This window comes from Nycticebus coucang, unplaced genomic scaffold (assembly GCF_027406575.1).
Source record: "Nycticebus coucang isolate mNycCou1 unplaced genomic scaffold, mNycCou1.pri scaffold_70, whole genome shotgun sequence".
In the NCBI taxonomy this organism is placed as follows: Eukaryota; Metazoa; Chordata; class Mammalia; order Primates; family Lorisidae; genus Nycticebus; species Nycticebus coucang.
The window spans coordinates 403,988-423,293 of record NW_026515597.1 but is presented as its reverse complement, the minus strand read 5'-3'; the positions used below and the strand labels follow the sequence as shown (position 1 = coordinate 423,293).

The 19,306-nt window shown below is 37.7% G+C and overlaps 1 protein-coding gene across 1 annotated transcript in view; it reads right to left on the bottom strand.

Moving 5' to 3' along the window:
- The window catches only part of LOC128579606 (POTE ankyrin domain family member B-like), a 76,726-nt gene that overhangs the window by 14,976 nt on the left and 42,444 nt on the right, over nucleotides 1-19,306 (bottom strand). The window contains exons 11-16 of the mRNA XM_053581596.1: nucleotides 19,028-19,167; nucleotides 12,732-12,810; nucleotides 12,081-12,142; nucleotides 9,366-9,459; nucleotides 7,200-7,270; nucleotides 5,162-5,264 (exon numbers count right to left, since the gene is read on the bottom strand). Coding sequence (XP_053437571.1) covers nucleotides 5,162-5,264; nucleotides 7,200-7,270; nucleotides 9,366-9,459; nucleotides 12,081-12,142; nucleotides 12,732-12,810; nucleotides 19,028-19,167 — 549 coding nt within the window. The remainder of the gene's footprint in view (nucleotides 1-5,161; nucleotides 5,265-7,199; nucleotides 7,271-9,365; nucleotides 9,460-12,080; nucleotides 12,143-12,731; nucleotides 12,811-19,027; nucleotides 19,168-19,306) is intronic.

Below are 19,306 nucleotides of genomic sequence, written 5' to 3'. Positions count from 1 at the left end.
GTAAAGCTGTAGGGAAAAAAGCCACAGTCACTAGTTCCAACTTTTTCATAAAGGGATGGTGAACTACAACTCAGGGATCCCTCAAACCATTTTCACTTTAGCAGCTTCTCCAGGCAAAATGTGAAAAATAACCATTGGCTGGTGTGGCGCCTGTGGCTCAAGGACAAGTATATGCAGTATATGCTGGCTCCATGTACTGGAGGTGGCAGGTTCAAAACTGGCCATGGGCAAAAACTGCAAAAAAAAAAAAAAAAAAATCATTGGGCAGAACCAGTGGAAATACTCTGGTAATATGAATACTCAGAGTAGATTAAAAACCCCATGGAATGACAAAAAAGACACAATAGAATATGCCATTCATAAACAAATGGTTGAAATGTCAGAAAAGGAATTCACAATATGGATGGCAAATAAGATTAATAGAATGGAATGAAAGTTGGAATTAGAAATACAAGGAGTAGTTCAAAAGTTGTCTCAAGAAATCAATGAATTCAAAGACAAAATATACAATGATTTAGACATAAGGAGGACAAAAAATGAAGACCTCAATGAACTGAGAAATACAGTAGAATCCCTCAGTAATACAGTGAAGCAGGCAGAAGGAAGGATCTCCAAAGTTGAATAGAAAGCTTTTGAAGGCTCTAAAACACTCAAAGAGGCAGAGAAGTAGAGAGCAAAAATGGATCACTTGGTGAGAGGGTTGTGGGACCAGTTCAGAAGACCAAACATTCACCTAATGGGAATTCCTGAAGGAGAAGGGGATAATTCCAAATTATATCCTCTACTCCAAGATATAACGGAGGATAATTTGCCAAGCATGACAAAAGATACAGAAATTCAGATAGTAGATAGTGTCAGAACACCAGCACAACTCAATCCAAATAAAGCATCTTCTGGACATGTTGTAATTAACTATACCCAAGTAAACATGAAGGAGAGAATTCTGCAAGCAGCCAGACATAACAAAAGTATAACCTACAAGAGGAAGAATATTAGAATGACTGTAGATATCTCTGTTGAAAATTTTCAAGCCACAAGAGGATGGTCATTCACCTTCAATCTCTGAAAAGAAAAGAACTTTCAGCCCAGGATCCTGTATCCAGCTAAACTGAGTTTCATTGTGATGGAGGAATCAAATACCTCACCTGCATACACATGTGGAAGAAATTTGCCATAACTAAGCCAGCTATCCAGGAAATTCTCAGACTCATCCTCCATCATGATCAGCTTAATGGTCTACCACTAAAGTAAATTCACCCAGAAAATGAATAAAACCTAATATCCTCAATGGTGAAATGATTGAAAATATCCACTGTGGGGGAGGAGGCAAGATGGCTGATTGGAACCAGATTTCCACAGAGGCACCCATCCAGAAGGAGAGTTAAAGGACAGAAGTTTAGCAAGTAAGCTGATGGTTTAGAGCTGAGCCAAGAGGGAAGACTAAAGAGCACATATCAAAGCATCCCTTCCACAAGCAAGCAAGCAGAGTTCATAGCTCTTCCTATTTTATCCCATGGGAGAGACACTCTATAAACCAGAACTCCTTCCCAAGAGAGGACTCACTAGTGTGCCATGGCACTCTCCCTCCAGGCATAAAACTGAACATAGACTCTACCTGCAATTCTGAACTTCCAGCACTCCCCTCCACTCTCATGCTGTGGTCTGGAAGCCTGTCCCCCATGGAGTCCATATTCTTGGGCATTTTCTCGAGAAGTGTGGACAGGGTGTGGGCTGTTACAAGTCTGTGCTGAAATGGAGGCATGGGTGGAAACTGGGGACTGTGGATCATGGGAGCCATATAGGAGAGAGAGAGATGGCATTCCACATGGCAGCCCAGCAGCTGCAGTGGTGGGATCAATAGGGCTCATGCCCCTGGTGATGTTTTGGAGAAACATTTTCCACCTCTCTTAGCAAGCAGAGGCAGCTGGGCCTTTGCTCTGGTGGCGGCCATGGGTGAAACAGATGTGGGATGGACACACAGGCCCCCTGAGCAAAGGATATGCGTGAGGTGATACCTGCCTTGGAGTGGCATGGCAGGAACAGAGAATAGAATCCACGTGCATGCAGAGACGGCACACTCCTAGGGCAGAGCTGAGTCAGAAATGCTACATTTGTGAGCCCAAGATGCAAGTGTTCCCCAGGAGCTTAGCCGGGACAAAAGCAGGCAGGGCAACAGCATCAGCCCATGGAAGGGCTGAAACTGAGAGTCATTTATGAGCACTAAGTGAACCCGCCCCAACATAGAGTGCAGTGTAGTCAGAGATGCCAGCTACATGAGTATAGGTGCAGCAGCAACAACACAGGGTGGGACTGAGCCATAGTTTCTGTGAACTCAAATAGTGCCTGGCCAATAGAGCAATAAAGCCAGGACAAAATGCAAATTCTGTGAGAATTGAGTTGTCTCAAGAATTCAATGAATTCAAAGACAAATCAACAAAGTTTTGACACATTGAGGCAAGAATTTGAAGCCTTCAAAGATCTGAGAAATACAGTAGAATCCCTCAGTAACAGAATGGAGCAGGCAGAAGAAAGGATTTCTGACAATGAAGACAAAGCTTTTGAATGCTTCCAAATGCTCAACGTGGAAGAGAAAGGGAGAGCAAAAATGGATCATTCTCTCAGAGAGGTCTGGGACACTTCAAAGCAAACTAACATTTGCCTTATAGGAATTCCTGAAGGGGATGAGGTTGCTTTGAAAGCCCCAAGATGCTCTTCTGCAAGAGATAATCGAGGAGAACTTACCAAACATGGCAAGAGATTCTGAAATGAAGAAAGAAGACAGTTTCAGAACCCCAGCATGACTCAACCCAAATATAGCATCACCCAGACACATAATAATTAACTTTGCCAAAATTAACATGAAGGAGAAAATTCTGCAACCAGCCAGATGTAAGACAGCCATAACCTACAAGGGGGAAAATATTCGAATGACTTCAGATCTCTCTACTGAAACTTTTCAAGCTAGAAGAGGATGGTCATCAACTTTTAACCTCCTAACACAAAATAACTTTCAACCCAGGATCCTGTATCCAGCTAAACTGAGGTTCATTTATGATGGAGAAGTTAAATACTTTAATGACATTCACATGTTGAAGAAATTTTCCATAAAGGAACCACCTCTCCAGGATATTCTCAATCCTATCCTCTATAGTGACCAGCACAATCCTCTACCAGCAAAGTCAACTCACTCAGAAACTTTTGATCAAAATCCAACTTCCACTGTTGCAAAAGGATTAAAAATGCCTACTGGACTTTAAAAAAATTGATGCCCAAAATACTACCAGGCTTATCAATATTCTCAATTAATGTGAATGGCTAAAATTGTCCTCTACAGAGGCACAGTTTTGCTGACTGGATATACAAATTTAAGTCAGATATCTGTTGCATATAAGAATCTCAATTTACCTTAAGTGATAAATATAGACTCAGGGTGAAGGGATGGTCATCTATAATGCAGGCAACGCTCAATAGCCAAGACATTACTCAGAAATAAAGACAAAGCAGTAGCAATCAGCCTACCAGACTTCAGTCTATACTATAAATCTATAGTGATCAAAACAGCATGATAGTGGCACAAAAATACCAAGGTAAATGTATAGAACAGAATAGAGAACCAAGAGATTAAGCTGGGCACTTACTATCATTTGATCTTTGATAAGCGTATCAAAAACATAAACAGGGAAAACATTCCCTATTCAACAAATGGTACTGGGTGAATTGGCTGGCGACTTGTAGAAGACTGAAACAGGACCCTCATCTTTCACCATTAACAAAAATTGATTCTCATTGGATAAACGGTTTAAACTTAAGACAAAAAAATATAAAAATACTATTAGCGGGGACAGGGAAAACACTTGAAAAAATTGGCCTGGAAGAATATGCTATGAGGAGGACCCCAGTCCCCAGGCAATTGAAGTAACACCAAAAATATATTACAGGGATCTGATAAAACGAAAAAACATCTGCACAGCAAAGAACAAAGTAAGTAAAGCAAGCACACGGTCCTCAGAATGGGAGAAGATTTTTTCAGGTTATGTTTCCAACAACGATTTGATAATTAGATTAAACAGAAAACCTAAATTAATTAGTAAGGTAAGAACTATTGATCACATTTCATTTTAGGCAAGAGAATTGAACAGAAGCTTCTCTGAAGAAAATAGGCGCATGGCCTACAGACACATGAAAAACTGCTCATCATCTTTAATCATCAGAGAAATACAAATCAAAACCACTTTGAGACATCATCTAACTCCAGGAAAGTAGCCCACATCACAAAATCACAAAACTACAGATTTTGGTGTGGATGTGGACAGAAGGGAACATTTCTGCACTGCTGGTGGGAATGCAGTCTAATATGTCCCTTTTAGAAAGAGGTTTGGAGAACACTTAGGATATTAAAAGTAGACCTACCATTTGATCCTGCTATGCCTCTGCTAGGAATAAATCCAGATGACCAATCATCATTTTAAAACAAACATATTTGCACCAGAATGTTTATTACAGCCCAGTTCATGATTGCCCAGTCATGAAAGAAGCGCAAGTGCCCATAGCCCCTGAATGAAGTAACAAATTGTGGTATATGTATACCATGGAATATTGTGCAGTCATAAAAAGATGGAGACTTTGCCCCTTTTATGTTCACATGATGGAGTTTGAACATATTTTTCTTAGTAACATATCTCAAGAATCTAAGAAAAACTATACTCAGTACTGTTATGAAACAAATATATAATCCTCCATACTTTTACATGAATGATGAATCACAACTATAGCCCAGAATGAAAGAGGGAAGATGGGGGAGAATAGGGGAAGGGGGAAGCTGTGTGAAGAGAAGGTAAACAGTGGGACATCACCTATAGTGCATATCACAAGGGTATATGTCAAATCTTTTAAGAGTAGAGTATAAATATCTTAACACAACAAATAATTAAGTAAGGTGAACCCTATGTTAACTGGTTTGATGTAAGCATTCCAAATTATGTCTAAAATCAGCACCTTGTACCCCATAAAAGGAGTAATGTACAGTCATGATTCAATAAAAAAATGATATAAAAATAAGAACTTCATAAAAAAAAAACTCTCAGTGTCCCTTCATTTCGACAATAACTTCTGACTTCCTTGCTTGTTTTTGTGTTTGTATTATCTTCACATTTCTACTCACCTGTGTCAAATGCATGCCGAGTGTCCGTGTGCATTGTTAGCATTTTTACAGTACACCTTTTTCTTTCATTTAAATGAACTTTAGGAGGTGAGTAGAGATTATACTTCAGGAACACAAAGTAGGCATGAGATGGAACATATTTTTGTGACTGAGGCCTTTTTATTGAGAAAATGCCTCAAACACTAAAGAGTGGACACTCCAGGTACATCTTTCCCCTCACAGTCTGGTATACTGTTTGTTACATTAGATGGTGAATTTTCAGAACTTTGCTCCTTCCTTACACTAACTCAACTAAAGGACAAGCAGGAATTTTGTATTATTCACAGTTTTAACCAGAACTCTGTTTCAACTCATTTCTCAGGTGTTTTTATTTACTTCCCCATTCCACTTTGCCTTGTTTGATGCACAGTTGCTTATACTTTTGAACGCAAGGAAGTTCTGAATGTACAGATACATTCTATCAGTTCTCATTCATTCCTAGTCAGGAGACATGTTTCCATATGCAAACATGTGTAGTACCCATTCAAAGAACCCCTAAAGGCCCCTGTCTCATCCTGAGTTCCCTGCACATCTAAACCCCCTCTTGGGTTAATTCCCAAAACAGGTTTCAGAATAGAACAGGAAGTTCCCTTAGTGCCCAAAGATTCCTAGACACAGGTAAAACAATGGTGCGACTTACCACAACCCCCTAGCAATGGCTAAACAATGATGGAAAGCTTACTCGAGTAAAATTTCCCAATCCAAGTTTATCCCCATGCCAGCTGCCAGAATGCAACCCCCTGACTCACTGTAACCAGTGCCAAACCCCTGACTCACTGTAACCCCACCCTTGTGAAAACCGACATGCTTTTGTCCCCCTAAGCCAACTCTGTAACCCCGCCCCTGAGCTAACCACCTGCCTGTTTTTGCTTGGCTTGCCACATAGCACAAAATCGGTATAAAAATCAGCTTGATCCTCGCCTTGGGGCCGTTTGCCCTTTGGACAAAAACAGGCCTGCGCGGGTGTAATAAATCACTATCTGATTTATACCTAGAGTGGGTATACCTGAGTCTTTCTTCAGGTAGCATGAGTACAACACATGCACTATTAACGTGCTTATTTCCGTTCTGTGTTTAAAAATTGATAACTGAAACCTGGGAAATCTTACATTATCACAAGACAAAATCAGTAGCAATCAGAAAGAAAAGTCAATTCTCAAATGTGAATTTAAATGATATAGCACAATATGACAGTGCTATTTTCTGAAACAGACTGTCGGCTTAAGCCCACATTTAATATTTTCTTTTTTTTTTTTTGGCCGGGGCTGGGTTTGAACCCACCACCTCTGGCATATGGGACCGGCGCCCTACTCCTTGAGCCACAGGCACCGCCCCACATTTAATATTTTCTAATGTCCTCATAAGACAGTGAGTGAAGGAACCTTGGTACCGTTTAATAATTTCCTGAAGCTATGTCAGTTACAACTTGCTGCCGTACCCTCACATCAAAGTCCCTTTCTTCAAGGTCGGATTTCCTACATAGGCACAGTCTAATGACCTAATTCCCTCTCTCAGCACACACGCTGAACTGAGTTAGAGGCCACAAGGTGGAAGAAACACTCTACCTGGCACGACTGATGTGCAGTATAAAAACTACATTACGGTTTGGTACAATTGGGAATAATGACTCTTTGAACATGAGTCCAACTCAGTGGTCATCATGATGAAATTGCTCGTAATTTCTCTTGCTTAGTAATATGATTCTGTACTTGGCATTACCGTCCTTATCATGTAAGGTTACAAAACTGAAGAGCCAGAAAAACACCAAAATCGTCTGCCTGGATTCCAAGGACAAAGATTAGCTGTAAGTCACTCTTTACTTTAGGAAGGTTTAAGTTTTATAACTAGTTAAAAAAAACTGTTTAAAATTAAATATTAGCTAACCACATATGAATTCTAAAATGCCATTCCAGTAGGAAATGTCCCTTGGACTACGTCACATCATTCATGGAAAGAAAACAACATTAAACCAGGAATTTAAATTTAAATTTGTTGATACCTGTGGCTGGTTATTTTCACTTCCTTTAGGTTCTTCTTCCTCTTTCACTGATTTTGATAAAATTTTGTGTCCTGTAAATTTCATATATTAAGTTAAATGACATTGCTTAGAATGATGTGATAAAATCTCTCAGCTTTATAAAAATGTATACAAACCTAAATTTATTTTTATCTTATAAATTGAGAGTTTAGATGAACTTAAGTCTTTAGCAAACTATATACCTCTTTAAAAATTACTCCTAATCATCTAATACTTGAAAAACCACTCAGAAGGGGCTGCTAGATGTCACCAGGTAGAAGGCATACGAAGATCACAGATTCACTCACAAATTCTTCCATACAACATAAATGACAAAGCCATCATAAACAAAGAAAATTTTATCAATCCAGAAAAACATATCAAGTAACCTATGTACTCCTGTCTACCTCCTATTAGAACCTTCAACACGTTGCACATGTTAATCATCAAGTTGTTGTTACTTTTTATACCTTCATCAGTGTATGCCTGGTGATATATATGTGAAATGCTTTCTGCTCATATGCTGACAATCTTCTTTCCTTTTTTTTTTTTTTTTTTACACAGATTGCTACGTGAGGACTCCATTCATTATGGCTCTTTCCCTGGATAAACAGGCATATCCTCCCTCAGTAAGGCCTCAATACTCTAAGGATTTCTCCTTTGCAACTTCCCCACCTCAACTGTAAGTTATTTATTTCCATTTCTATTCCCCAGATCTCAAGGCTCACAATATTCCATAGCATCACTGGCAAACAGTTTTTACCTATTTTACTTGATAATTATGGAATGCAGTTAAAGGAAAATGAAGAAGATGCATCAAGGTTGGCATTTCCAGAGCTCATGTGTGAGCTGAGAAGGAAAGGGTGAGATGAGCAAGGTGAAAAGTTGGAGAGGCCAAGAAAAAATGAGAGCAGGACGGGATGGAGCACCCTGCGGCCTACAGATTAGGTGTACACTGTATCCTCTAGCTTTCCCATCTTAATATGTCTTCCTCCACTCATTCAAAAGCCTTGTAAGATACATCTAAGTAATTATGCATATTCACTCTAAATATGACATATTTATAAAAAAGGAAACAAATTGATTCACCTCATCATTGTAACATATTAACTAATTTTTACATTTAAAAATCAGTGTCATATTCATTGAAAATATTAAGAAAAGTCATGGAATGGGCTCTATAAATTTATGGTTTTTGACTATATTTTCTGTGGGGATATTACATTAATCTGATTTTAGAAAACACCTATTTTAATAAAGAATATTTTTAAAAATGACCAGTGTTTTTATATTCAAGTTAATCTATTTTTATGAATTAATATACATATAGCACATATCTCTGATGCCTAACACTTACAGGAGGAGAAATGCATTGCTGCTATAGCCCCACAGATTCACCATTACCCACAATTCTTTTTTTCTCCCAAAATGTTCCTTGAATATCCAGACTGGAGAATTCAAACAGAAATAGTTTCAAATACTGGATCCTATCCTTCCAAATTCCATGTTATAATTCTAGCACACTCTCTTGCTTCCAGTGATCTCTGTGGCAGAAGTAATCTTAATCTTCTGTGTAAATGCAAATTTCTTGAATCGATACAAGAGCATTCTCTCAGTTTTCTTCATCGTTAACTGCAACATTACGGGTATAACTTATTCCTTCCCTCTTTCCCTGCTCATGAACCTTTTTTTTGGATCTCTCGTCACCATTCTTTTCAGGGATCATTTATGCCACTTATTTCCTCTTCAATTAGTAGTAATAGTTCATATCTATAATTTGGAATTGTTCACTTTTTTCTTTATCCCATCTGGCTAGGAACATGTTCAGAAATACATGTAAAAGCAAAATAATGCCCTCCTTTGATCCTTCTGTTGGAAATGTTCTCCAATAGCTCTTCCTATATATTTCTCTACAGGGATGTCTATAGTCTTGTTACTTAGTGTGGTCCAAGAACCCGCAGCATTGGAGTCACCTGAGAACATATTAGAAACACAGAGTCCCGAGGGAGCAGTAGCTTGACCCTGTAATCCCAGCACTCTGGGAGGCGAAGGCAGGTGGATGCTTGTGCTCTGGAGTTTAGGACTAGCCTGAGCAAGAATAAAATCCCATCTGTAAAATTGTCTTTTACAGGAAAATACAATTCTTACCTTCTACTTGTGCATTTACTCTGTTTTTCTCTTCTTGATTGGCATCCTGAGATGAATGACTAAGATCCTTCTCTGAAAGAGTCTCTGAAATACTCTGTTAAAGTTAATATCAATATGAGTTATAAATAATAAGTTACATCAATATTTGCTAATCATTTTCTTCAAAAACAACTGAATTTTTTTTGGTAAAAGCAATTACATATAAAACTAAGAGAAACATGTATTGAAAGCCAAAACACTTCAATACAGAACTTCATATATGCTTCTAGCTCAAGCTCAACTTTTATGTGCATATCGGTGTGTAAACACAGCATGAAAGGCCAAAATGAATCATATTCACAAAAAACATGAACTCGTGCATGTTTCAACATGGAACAAGATTGAAAATAACCGATTACTTTGTACTCACCACAAGGAATAAGAGAACTTTTTTTTAAAACAAAATACACTTGCTCTAATACTTACCGATTAAACACATAAAATATTTCTTAATGGAATTTTAGCATGAAAATTTGACACACAGAATTCTAATAAACTTTGTATATGTCATATTGGGCATAAACTGAACATTCATTTTTATTTCATATTAACATAAGTGTACCTAAACAGAACATTTCTGAAGCTGCTTTATTTAGGTAAACAAAAGGTTAGAAAAATCTAAAATATGTTTTGTAGAGTTTTTACTTATGATTGAATAAAAGGATACCGCAGTTAAAAATAACTGTTTTGTCATGTTTAAATAAAATCAAACAAACACTAGATATAGTATGTAACTTTTTACTAACAAAAAGCAAATTCGGAACTATAGAAAACCTCGATATAAAAGAATACAAACATTTATTTTTGAAGCATCTAAGGTATCCCAGACATGTATTTGCACATTTTCATTTCTATGCATTATAATGATAAAAATAAAATGGACTGATGATGATGATGATGACTACCCTACTTTCTGCTTCCTGGTGTTAACAGGATGTTTAGAGTAAAAAATGATACATATGTGATCCATTGCTTTCTTTCCTATCTTTCTCCCACAATTTCACATGGCTGGCTCCTTCTCATCCTTTAGCTGATAGCTTGAAAATCACACTCAGAAAGATCTTTCCTGACTATAGATTTCCACCCCAGTCCTTTCCGCATTAACTGCAATCTTCCTCTATATTGTCTAACCTTATATTCTCTGTTTTCTCTATATGAAGCCCCCATAGTAAGTCAGAATTTTTGGCTGTTTGGCTTTCTGTTGATACTACAATATTTATATGAAGCCCACATAGTAAGTCGGATTTTTTGGCTGTTTGGCTTTCTATTGATACTACAATACCGTAAGTCATCCTATTGTACATTCAATGTCTAACTACTTAGCACATAATTAGTACTCATAGTACCAGATACTACTTCGGAGGCTGAGGCAAGGGGATCACTTAAGCCCAAGAGTTTGAGGTTGCTGTGAGCTATGACACCACAGCACTCCACCCAGGGCACAGAATGAGATTCTATCTCTCTCTCTCTATATATATATATATATTTTTTTTTTCAAGGTCAAACATGTACAAATGTCATTGGGAAGGTCGTAAGCACAAAATCACTATTCTTACAGGATATCTGCCACAATAGTCTCCCAAAACTTATTATACCCCAAATTAGAAAGGCTCATGCCAGTTCTAACTTACTTAACTTTCCATTTTTCCTTGACACTACTGTCTGAAGGATTTTTTTTTAAAAAAGAACTACTTCCCATATTTATTAAATCATTAAATAAAACTGTGAACATTTCTTGCATTTGCATGCATACTTTTCAGACTATAAAAATGTTTCCAGATTTCATACTATATTTGTTCATTACACATACCTAAGAGGTTGATATTAGTGCCATGTCTATGAATTAGGTCACAGACATTAAAAATTAATTAATTAATTTTCCTCAGTTTCCACAGAAAGTGAAAGATCCAGAATAACATGTCTTTTGACATCCATTTGATGCTGGTGCTGCTGCCCAACCACTGCTTCCAAGAGGTCAGCCTTTCCCATGTCTTCCTACCTGAGCTCTGCTTCCGAATAAATTGTCAGTATTTCATACCTACAGTGTATCAGAAGCATGGCTGCCACAAAAGTATTCTATGTGTTCTATTTTAGAAAATGATTTTTGTTTATTAAAACTCCACTAAATCAAATTGTTACTATTACAGCCCAACATGTTCACTTACTCCCCATGATTTTTTTTTTTTTTCTCTTAAAATGTTCCTTGATGATCTAGACTGGCCAATTCAAACATAGTAACAGTTTTGAGTGCCAGATTTTGTCATTACATGTTCCAAGTTATAAAAATCAAGTCTCCAAACTGCATTAGGCCTTTTATTACACATCCATATTTACCACAGACTCATGCATTTGGCTATAGATGAATCTGGAATAATTCTTTAATTTTTAAATAAACTTAACTTCAAATCCAAATGGTATTCTTATAACTTCTAAGCCTTATCATTTTGTATTATATTACACTGTCTTTTTAAAGGAATCTTGCAAATTAGCAGAATTTTACTATTCAGCAGCTCATTCTTTCCACATAATTACTTTATTAATTATGGCCTGATAATGTAAGAAAATAATTCCTTGTGGGCACATACACAGCTGAGAAAAGGTAATTAAAAGCATCCCTTTTATGTTTTAAAGTTGTCAATGCTTATATTTTAAAGTAATGATAAGAAAAGACAGTACCTCCAAATACAAACTTGGTTCTTTTGGTTTGTCGTGTCCTGATAACAGTACAGAGATTTTATCTATAAAATGTCATTTAAAGATAAATTAATGATAAAAATATTACTGCATTTTCAAAACATATACAAATGTATCTCCATTTGTGACTATTTCAGTAAAATAAAACTCATAGCCAAAAGAATTTCAGAAGGTTAAAGCAGTTTCAGGAAAAAGTTTATAGTATAAAAAAGGTGGCAAAAGAAACGTACTTAAAAGGAATGGACAGTATATTTAAAAGGAATGGACATTATCTACTTGTGACCTTACCTATGGTGCATATTGCAAGGGTACACGTCAAATCTATGAAGTGTAGAGTATCAATGTCTTAACACAACAATTAAGTAAGTGAGGTGAAGGCTATGTGACCCAGCTTGATTTAAGCATTCCTAATTGTATATAAAATCAGCACATCATACCCCATAAATACATTACTGTACATAGTTATGATTTAATAAAAACAATAAAATAAATAAAAGGAATGGAAATTAAACCAATACCCATTATTGGTTTTTATTTCATAATAGCATGTAATTAAAAATTTTAGATGTTTCCCCTAATTATAAGATTACCACCTCTTATAATTTATTTTCACAAAAATAAAATTGTCATTACCTATTTGCTTTTGTGTAGCACTTTCAACAATACCAATCGTGTTGGTATTGTCTCCAACTTCTGACTCTCTTGCTCCTTCCTATTGAGAAAAAGAAAAGTCAACTTCAGGAAATGTATTGATTCACTCACACATCAATCTGTTAGCAAAATAACACACATTCACTATGTTTATCAAGCATACGCACTACCTGGGAGAATAATTTGAACATAGAAACAGAAGACAGAGTCTGTCCTATATTTAAGTGGGTGTGGCAAAGATATATGGAAACAAATAAGAAAGGTAATTCATGAGTCTGTAATTACAGTAAATTAATTACACAAAGGATACAATGGAGGAAGAGTCAGTTCTACCCAGGAAGCTTAGGAAATGCAGCAAAGATAGAGGCGTATTTTCAAAGACAACGATGTACACAGTGAGAGTGTGAAGGGCTTTTGGACAGGGGAGAAGGGGCAAAAGGATGAGGAATGGAACCACAGGGCATATGAGTGCTCTGAAGGTAATGCAGTAAAACTGCAACCTTGTGATAAGGAACAGGTTTCAGAGATGAAATGGGAGAATCAGGCCAAGCTACCAAAGACAGGTGGCAGAAGAGGTGCAAACTTTCCCTTTCCTGTAATGGGATCCACTCAATAAGCAGGTAAGTCAGGCCACCACAAACATATTTTCAAAAGGTCACCTTGGTAGCAATGTGAAAATAGATGAACACCTGACAAAATCAGAAAAGAGCTTTTCAAAATCATAGATCAGAAAGAGAATTATGGTAACAAGCTATGAACACTGGTAATGGTGAGTGACTGGATTGGTGATCTGCAGGAGAGATAAAGTACAAGATTTACACTAACTTAATGTTTCAGTGCTACTTACTAGATGTTATTTACTAGAAAAGAAAAATCAGATGGCAAAATAGGGCACCAAGAGTCAAGGAAGTAAGGGAAGGGATAAGGACAGTGTCTTCAGTCCTTAAAGTCCAATATGTCAACTATGAAGCACCCAAGGACATAGGAGATGAATCTGGATACATACTTTAGGAAGAGATTACTTACTCATGAAAGGAATATGGTGTTAAGAACATAAGTATGTGTAAGATATTCTAAACTGGCACACCTATGTAATGCAAATCCAACAGAACTCTGACATTTGGAAAATGAGAACAAGAGGAGAAAATAAAACCATAGGATTCAAATTTTATATTTTAACATTTTTGAAGAAAAATACACTTTCATTAATATATGCAAATATTTACTTCTTGTTACTGTGTCCATTTTTAAAATTGAAGAAAATGTTTATCTCAAAAAAAAAACAATTCAAGATGCTACAAGAAAACTCTTTCAATAATTATCCCTACAAATTTTAACTTGTAGAAGAAAAATGCTGTTATGATTAGAGAATTACGAGGGCATTTTAAGTACTACTATGATGTAAGAAAGAAATGTAAAACCCTAGTTTAAATTTCACATGGTTTTCTTATTCTTCTGTCAACAACGTACTAATAACTCTGTCTATTGATACCTGATAGAATGGTCATTAAAAGTTAAAGAAAAGGGGTGTGGTATGTCTTTTATGGGTGGGACAAGGGTTCTTTTTATAATTATTAAATTATAGCTGTGTACATTGATATGATCATGGGGCATCATACACTAGCTTCATAAACCGTTTGACACATTTTCATCATACTGGTTGACACAGCCTTCCTGGCGTTTTTTTAGTTATTGTGCTAAGACATTTACATTCTACATTTACTAAGTTTCACATATACCCTTGTAAGATACACCACAGGTGTAATCCCACCTATCCCCCTTGCTTTATCCCCCTCCCCTCCCTTTCCCCCTTCCCCGTAAGTATCTCAAGAATGGAAAAAAAGTACCCAATGTACTCAGCCCTACTATGAAACTAATTTAGGGCTTTCACATGAAAGCTATAACCCAGTTACAACCTAAGAATAGGGGGACAAGGGTTCTTATCTAACAAAGCAATCAATGTACGCTGGATCTGTGTACCCTCAAGGAAACCTCAACAACAACAACAACAACAAAAACTGAAGAAAGGATCTAGAATTTTAAAAACCCTATGTTTATACATGTTGAAGATTTAGAAATCTCCCAGTATATCCATGATTGACCAGCAGGACCCGATACTCACATGAGGAAAGAAGAAATGGACTAAAACATTGGGCCCATAGGACTCTTGTGTTTTACTGATAAAAGACATCGTGTACAAGGTTTGACAAGCATGAATACTAAAGTTAATAATGCTTCTTTAGAATAATAAAATGTTCACATTCTGGACATATTTGTCAAATTAAGAAATGACCTTCCAGAGATAATTTTGTATACTATTTGGCAGTCTTTACTGCCGTATGCTTCTATAACTTTGTGTAGTTTATTTGATGATTCTTTAATCAAATCTGACTACATTTACTGGATGTGTGAACATCTGTGTCCATTACAGAGATTTCATGAGCACAAGATGAATGAGAAAAACACCAAAACACACAACTGACTAATTTGTTTAAGAGGTTTGAATTTAAAATATCTTTTCACATTTAATGGATACATAAATTTTAATTTTAGTTAACAAAACTATAAATGTTTATTTATTTTGCCTTATTTTCAAAAAGTTCAGCTACCAAGAAATTACATCAAATAGTAAGATAAATTAGTTAAGTTGAGAATATACTAAACACTGTTAGAAAACTTCAACAAAAGCCAGAAGAGCCAAATACTAATAATTCATTTAATAATTCTAATAGAGCCTAAAAGAGGTTTCACTTTGTATAATCTGTGAGCATAGGTTTGACTAAATTAAATATGAGATGACATTTCATTAAATTGAAAAGAAATAATACAGACTAAATTTCCTTTCTTAGAAATACTACCAAAAAATAGAGAATAGACCTTAAAAAGAAGATTGATGTTCAGGCTGTCATAAGCAATCAAAGGAAAAGATAACTTTGGGGGGTTGTTCATAAATGGAATACCCGAAAAAAGAAAAGATAACCACACAGAATAAACATGTTTTTTTCTAAAAAATAAAATAAAACTCCTTTATTATTATTATTATTTTTAAGACAGAGTCTCACTATGTCCCCCTAGGTAGGGTGCCATGGTGTCACAGCTCCAAGCAACCTCCAACTCTTGGGCATCAGCGATTCTCTTGCCTCAGCCTCATAAGTAGCTGGGACTACAGGGTCCTGCCATAATTCCTGGCTATTTTATTGTTGCAGTTGTCATTGTTGAGCAGGCCCAAGCCAGGTTTGAAACTACCAGATCGGATGTATGTGGCATGCGCCCTAAACACTGAGGTACGGGTGTCCAGCCATTTTCTAATATTTGTAATTGATACATAATAGGGGTCCATATTTGGGGAGTACACATGATAATTTCACACATTCATATCATCAACTCAGGGTATAAGGATATTCATCATCTTAAATATGTAAACATATACATTTTTATATATACATTTTTTTGGGGGGAAATAGCTTTATCCTCTGTCATAACACAAACCAACAGACTTTGGTGTTGGCAAGTGAGGAAACACAACAGTAGAACCCGCTGCTCACTGAGAAGAAGGAGGATGAGTTACAAAGCCTTCCCCCATTTCTCATGCAGCTGAGATAAAGCCATAACCCTTATAAATAGATCATTATATTAAAAATATTTCCAGGGCCCACCTGGCTCTGCTCCTACACAAATAGGGTTAATCTCTGTAGTAAAAAGGGTGATATTTGGGGGGCAGAAATTTGGGGGGCTGGTAGCTGGAAGACAACCCAATGTGTAATGAAGGCTCTCCCAAACATCCAGAAGAGAGGGGCAAGGGGGCCCTGTCATTGGCTGAGAAGTATTCCTGGAGGTAGTCTCACTCCTGTCCTCAATCCCTGATGCTCTTGAGTGATCTGTCCTTTCAGACACCCGCCTGTTCCACTCTCAGAGTCTATTATTTTCTTGGAACCCACCTATTTAGCTCACCAACCAAGTTTTGGTGTCCCCTATTGCTTAGGCCTCTGAAGTCATCCCCTTTAAATCACAGCCCTCTCCTTAAATACAAAGCATGAGGAGACCTCAAGGGTCCTTCCTGCCAGGAGTATATTCCAGGGGTCAGCCAGTTTGGGGGTCCCCCCTCAGTCCCAGACCATGAATTAAATTGGTGCTGGGCCCTGTGTTCATTGGTGGAGACCTCAAAGACATAGGCAGGGCAGTAATTCCGATAAGACACCCGGCAATTCCTGGGTGTCTCTGTTTGTCACCACCGGGAGGATGGTGGAGTTTTCAAGGATGCTGTTCATCATGTATCATTCAGCCAGCTACTACAACTTGTGCAGGAAATTCACCAGGTACTCCTAGAGGGGTGAGCAAAACAGGCAGTACACAAATCTCCGTCCTCCAGCTGGGCCCGCTCTGTCACCACCTTCTCCACCACCTGCTTGCCAAAGGAGCAGGCCTTGGAGGAGCACATGAGGGTCATGTGCTCCAGGCTCTCATACTGGCTGCTCACTCTGTATAAGGCACCACTGTTGCTGCTTCTACCACTGCTAGCCCTGGTCTTCTCACCACTTGGGCCCCAGTTCAGTTCTGCCAAAAACTTAAACAGGAAAAAGACAGGGGGAGGAGGCAATGATCATCAGTTCCTGGACACCACCCTTTTCTCAGAGAATTTGTAATTGATCTGCTGGACATCCACACTCTTGAGTGGGGGTACTCCAGGGCTGGGGCAGTGCTGGCTGATGTGTACAAACAGGTGCCTCTGGTATGAGCCAGTTGCATTTGGCAGTTCCACACAGGCAGAGAACTCTACTAGCTGCAACCAGGAAGAGCCCAGGGCCCAAGCCTGCCAGGCTGGGGATAATGGAGCAAGTACAGACAGGGGTGAGAGGGGTTAAGTGAACCCTTTCCCTGGTCAATAGATGGGGGAGTCAATGACAAGAAGAATGGCTTCACATCTGAAACTTGCACAGGGGTCTAGGGCCCCAGGCCAAAACTGGAAAAGCTCAGAGGCTTGAGGACCACCAGGACCCAGTTTGGTGAGCTGGGCCAACAACGTGGTAGCCATGGTTCGGAAAGCCTTGTTCTTGGAAACCTGGTCCTTTAGCTTGGACTAGATTTCTCTTGATTACTTTCAAGTTGAAACCTGGATGAGATTAGAGACCTGGTTGCAAGTTCAGACCTTCTCCAATCTTAGCTTGATGTAGCAGGTAATCATTTCATTCTAACCGTACATCTTGCCTTCAAAGGACAAGATGATTTTCTGACAACGATAGAACAGGTAGATGGCCAAGCTCTGCTCAGTATCTGGGTTCCACTTTCCTTCTAGTACTCTTCCTGCCTGTGACACTCTCATCACTGCCGTCCTTAATGCTTGTCCAGCCATGGCCATCATCCACAAGGGACCCTAACCCAGGCTTCCCAATCACGGCCTCCCAGCCTGTGGCTGAGGAACCATCACCTTAGATATTTATCTTTCATTCATGCTAGGAACTTATGAAATATCTTCTAGTTATTTGTAAATGTATACAAGATTAATGTTACTATAGCCATCATTAAGTTTTCTTTATGTTCCTTATTAACATCAGTTATAAGTCATTCAGATAAATCTGAACACGTTTTCATTGCCTGGCTTTCTTTTTCTAAGTTATGTTTAAAATAATTTCTATTATATCTTATACAGAGATCATGCCGCCATTTAACTCCACTATTTCCGTCGTGTTTTTATTTATTTATTTATTACTTTTCTTTTTTAGAGATAGAGCTTCACTTTTTCACCCATGGTAGAGTGCCATGGCATCACAGGTCACAGAAACCTCCAACTCCCAGGCTTAAGCGATACGCTTGCCTCAACCTCCTGAGTACCTGGGATTATAGGCACCCACCACAACACCTGGCTATCTGTTGTGTTTTCATAATAATCTCCCTCATTTGGACTGTCTTACTCAATGTTTATATTTATCTTGCCTTTCCTCAATCAATTCTTTCCCTTCATCACTCTCTTCCTCTCCATGTTTGTTGAGCTGGGGATTTTTGGTTGCTTTATAGTACTTTCCTTCCATAATGATAAGCTTAAGCTTTGCTCCACTAGTTTTCCTAATGCTCAATGCTAAGCACATCTCTGGCTTGACACTATATGATTTCTCTTATGATTATGAGGACTTTTTTTGTTAGATCTTTCTTATTATTATGAGAATCAGTGGGATGGTATGTGAAAAAAATCATATTGTATCCCATAAATGCATTAATGTACACAGGTATGATTTAATAATAAATAAATATCCTTTAAAAAAGGTTTTATGAAGACAACTTACCTCTGTATCACAATGGTTGACAAAGGCCATTCGAGGATCTGGTATGAATGGCTGGACTAAAGTGAAGGTGGAAAAATGGTTTTCAGCCATTTCTTCTTTTTGACAAACAGAACGCCTTTCCTTAACCAAAGTTGCTCTTGCTACAGTAAAAACAAGGTAAAGAATACGTAAAAATATTGGTAGTTCATAATCAATAAATAACAGAAGAAGAGACAGTCTTCAAAAAGCTTATAATTTTCCTTGCATGTCTGAGAAGCAGTCTATAGACTTTTAAAATCT